This window comes from Camarhynchus parvulus, unplaced genomic scaffold, assembly GCF_901933205.1.
Source record: "Camarhynchus parvulus unplaced genomic scaffold, STF_HiC, whole genome shotgun sequence".
NCBI lineage: Eukaryota > Metazoa > Chordata > Aves > Passeriformes > Thraupidae > Camarhynchus > Camarhynchus parvulus.
In genome coordinates, this window is record NW_022148136.1 from 1 (window position 1) to 1,418 (window position 1,418).

General features: G+C 60.6%; 1 protein-coding gene across 1 annotated transcript; it reads right to left on the reverse strand.

Annotated features, from left to right (window-relative positions):
* Positions 1 to 11: 11 nt before the first annotated feature.
* Positions 12 to 840, reverse strand: LOC115916083 (zinc finger protein 572-like; the record flags this gene model as incomplete). The annotated part of the gene is made up of 1 exon (XM_030969795.1): positions 12 to 840. A coding segment is annotated over one exon (693 nt), but the record flags the coding sequence as incomplete, so codon positions are not given.
* Between the last annotated feature and the right edge of the window lie 578 nt (positions 841 to 1,418).

A 1,418-nucleotide genomic window follows, 5' to 3' on the forward strand; every position in this document is an offset into this window, starting at 1 on the left:
AGCCTAAGCAGCCAGGTGTGTTCCCAACATGGATCACAGGGAATGTGGCTCACCTGGGCTGTGCCCAAAGTGCCTCCTCCAGCGGGGGATGGAGCTGGAGCAGCGCACGAAGCTCTGCCCACACTCGGGGCACTCGCAGGGCTTCCCTTACCGGTGCCTCCGTTGGTGTTGGGTCAAGTGAGAGCTGCTGGAGAAGCTCTTCCCACACTGGGGACACTCGTAGGGCCTCTCCCCAGTGTGGATGCGCCGGTGGGTGATGAGGTTGGAGTTGTGCTTGAATCCCTTCCCACAGTCAGGGCATTGGAAGGGCTTCTCCTCTGTGTGAATCCGATAGTGCTGGAGGAGATGGGAGCTGCTCTGAAACCTCTTCCTGCATTTATCACACTCGTAGGGCCTCTCCCCTGTGTGGATGCGCTGGTGGGTGATGAGGGTGGAGTTGTGCTTGAATCCCTTCCCACAGTCAGGGCATTGGAAGGGCCTCTCCTCCGTGTGACTATGATAGTGCTGGAGGAGATGGGAGCTGGTCTGAAACCTCTTCCCACACTTGGAACACTCATAGGGCTTCTCCCCAGTGTGGGTCCTCTGGTGCGTGATCAGGTGGGCCCTCTGGCTGAAGCACATCCCACACTCGGAACACTTGTACGGCCTTTCTCCAGTGTGGGTCCTCTGGTGCTGGATTAGGTGGGAGCTCCGGCTGAAGCTCTTCCCACACTCCCCACACTCGTAGGGCTTCTCCCCAGTGTGGGTCCTCTGGTGCTGATCAGGCTGGAGTTCTGCCTGAAGCTCTTCCCACACTCCCCACACTCGTAGGGCTTCTCCCCAGTGTGGATCCTCTGGTGGTGCCTGAGTTCCACCTGAATCTCTTCAGGTCGTGCAGTTCCCACCTGGATCCTCTTCCCATCAGGTGAGAGTTCCACCTGTGGGGCTTCTCCCCATCATGGAGCTGCTCATGGAGCACCAGCTCCGAGCTCTGGCTCCATCTCCGGCCGCCTTCCCGGCCCAGGCTGGCTCTTTCCCCCTCACATCCCCGCCATCTGCGTTTGCAGCCCCTCCTCGTGCGGCATCTCCGGGCCTTTTCCTCCCCGCTGCCTTCCTGCGCCGTGGAGCCGCTCAAAACGGCCTCTTCCACCAGGTTCTGCCGCGGGCATTTGTCCTCCCTGCTCTCCATGCTCAGCTCCTGCTCTGGGGAGGAAGGACAAGGACACGATGGGATTTGCCTCGTGCCACAGGCAAGGGCAAGGAGATCCCCCCAGGGCTGTGCTGCAGCCGGGGCCGTGCTGGGCTGGGAGATGGAGCAGCACAGAGGGGAAAGGGGGGCACTTCCTCGCCACCTGCCTCAGTGTCTGGCCAAATCTTCACAAACAGGACGGGCCTGCTAGGCTTGGCTCTTGAGCTCCTGGTTTTGGGGAAAACCATCT